The sequence below is a fragment of the Gigantopelta aegis genome, chromosome 7, assembly GCF_016097555.1.
Source record: "Gigantopelta aegis isolate Gae_Host chromosome 7, Gae_host_genome, whole genome shotgun sequence".
NCBI lineage: Eukaryota > Metazoa > Mollusca > Gastropoda > Neomphalida > Peltospiridae > Gigantopelta > Gigantopelta aegis.
Genome location: NC_054705.1, coordinates 7,655,132 through 7,656,707, shown reverse-complemented (window position 1 = coordinate 7,656,707; position 1,576 = coordinate 7,655,132). Strand labels below are relative to the sequence as shown.

General features: G+C 42.8%; 1 protein-coding gene across 1 annotated transcript; it reads right to left on the bottom strand.

Annotated features, from left to right (window-relative positions):
* Positions 1-239: 239 nt before the first annotated feature.
* On the bottom strand, positions 240-755 carry LOC121377843 (zonadhesin-like). The gene has a single exon (XM_041505941.1). It carries the CDS (start codon positions 753-755, stop codon positions 240-242), a length of 516 nt encoding a protein of 171 aa, XP_041361875.1.
* Positions 756-1,576: the final 821 nt, after the last annotated feature.

Sequence of the window (1,576 nt, the reverse complement as noted above, 5' to 3'; positions counted from 1 at the left end):
AGTAACACTGGATCCGACGTAGGGAACTTCTGTAACATTGGATCCGACGTAGGGAACTTCAGTAACATTTGGATACGACGTAGGGAACTTCGGTAACACTGGATCCGACGTACGGAACTTCGGTAACATTGGATCCGACGTAGGGAACTTCAGTAACACTGGATCCGACGTAGGGAACTTCTGTAACACTGGATCCGACGTAGGGAACTTCGGTAACATTGGATCCGACGTAGGGAACTTCAGTAACATTTGGATACGACGTAGGGAACTTCGGTAACACTGGATCCGACGTACGACTTCGGGAACACTTCGGTAGGGACACTGGATCCGACGTAGGGAACTTCGGTAACACTGGATCCGACGTAGGGAACTTCGGTAACAATGGATCCGACGTAGGGAACTTCGGTAACATTGGATACGACGTAGGGAACTTCGGTAACACTGGATCTGACGTAGGGAACTTCAGTAACACTGGATCCGACGTAGGGAACTTCAGTAACATTGGACCCGACGTAGGAAACTTCGGTAACATTGGATCCGACGTAGGGAACTTCGGTAACATTGGATCCGACGTAGGGAACTTCAGTAGCATTGTATCCGACGTAGGGAACTTCGGTAACACTGGAGCTGACGTAGGGAACTTCAGTAACATTGGATCCGACGTAGGGAACTTCAGTAACATTGGATCCGACGTAGGGAACTTCGGTAACACTGGAGCTGACGTAGGGAACTTCAGTAATATTTGGAGCTGACATGGGGACTGGGTGTGTTAATTAATACAAGAATGCAACATGTATAACCCAGTTATAACAGCTCAACTGCCCGCGGCCCACAGATCCGGGACGAAGCTTGACTTGAAAGATATCGATCGTGATTGTGTAGTTCTGGGATGGTAGGTGCGTCATAAAGAGGGTTGTTCGTGGGTGGGGGGAGTGGTGGGGGGAGGGGGGGTCGGTATAATTTGCAAACAACGAAGGCGCTGATTTAGGTATGGGCCTGGGTCAATTGACCCCTCCGTATGACGAGTTAACCACGCCCACCGTGACACGTGATGCAAGGTTAAACAAACTTTCAATAATGGCTGCCAATTCGCATATGTCGATAGCAAAATCAACCGATCTGCCGATTACTTTTTTGCAGCAATTTCATCCCCTGCCCCAGTTTTTCTTTCACATATCAGTTGAAACTGTTCTATTATTTCTATCATTCTGTTCTCAGTATCAAGATGCAATGTAATTTGTTTAATAGTTTGTCTTCAGAATCTCATTTTCGACATCTAATCAATGACTCCACATCCATTGGTCCAGTTGCTAAAATATATAAAAACAAAAATGTTAAGTAGTTCACATCCATTTGAAGAAGTACATTAGTTTGTAACTTAATTATATATCGTTGTATTAATTTAAAGTTTAATTTAATTTTAGAAAAACATTTTTAACAGGAAATAAAATCAATCTGACTAAACAAAGTATAAAATTAAAAAAGTATTGCAGTAAATTAAGAAAAGTAGTGAACAATGTATTTAACTTTGATGATGTGATTTGATTTCTATTAGAAAGTTGCACAAAGCTACATA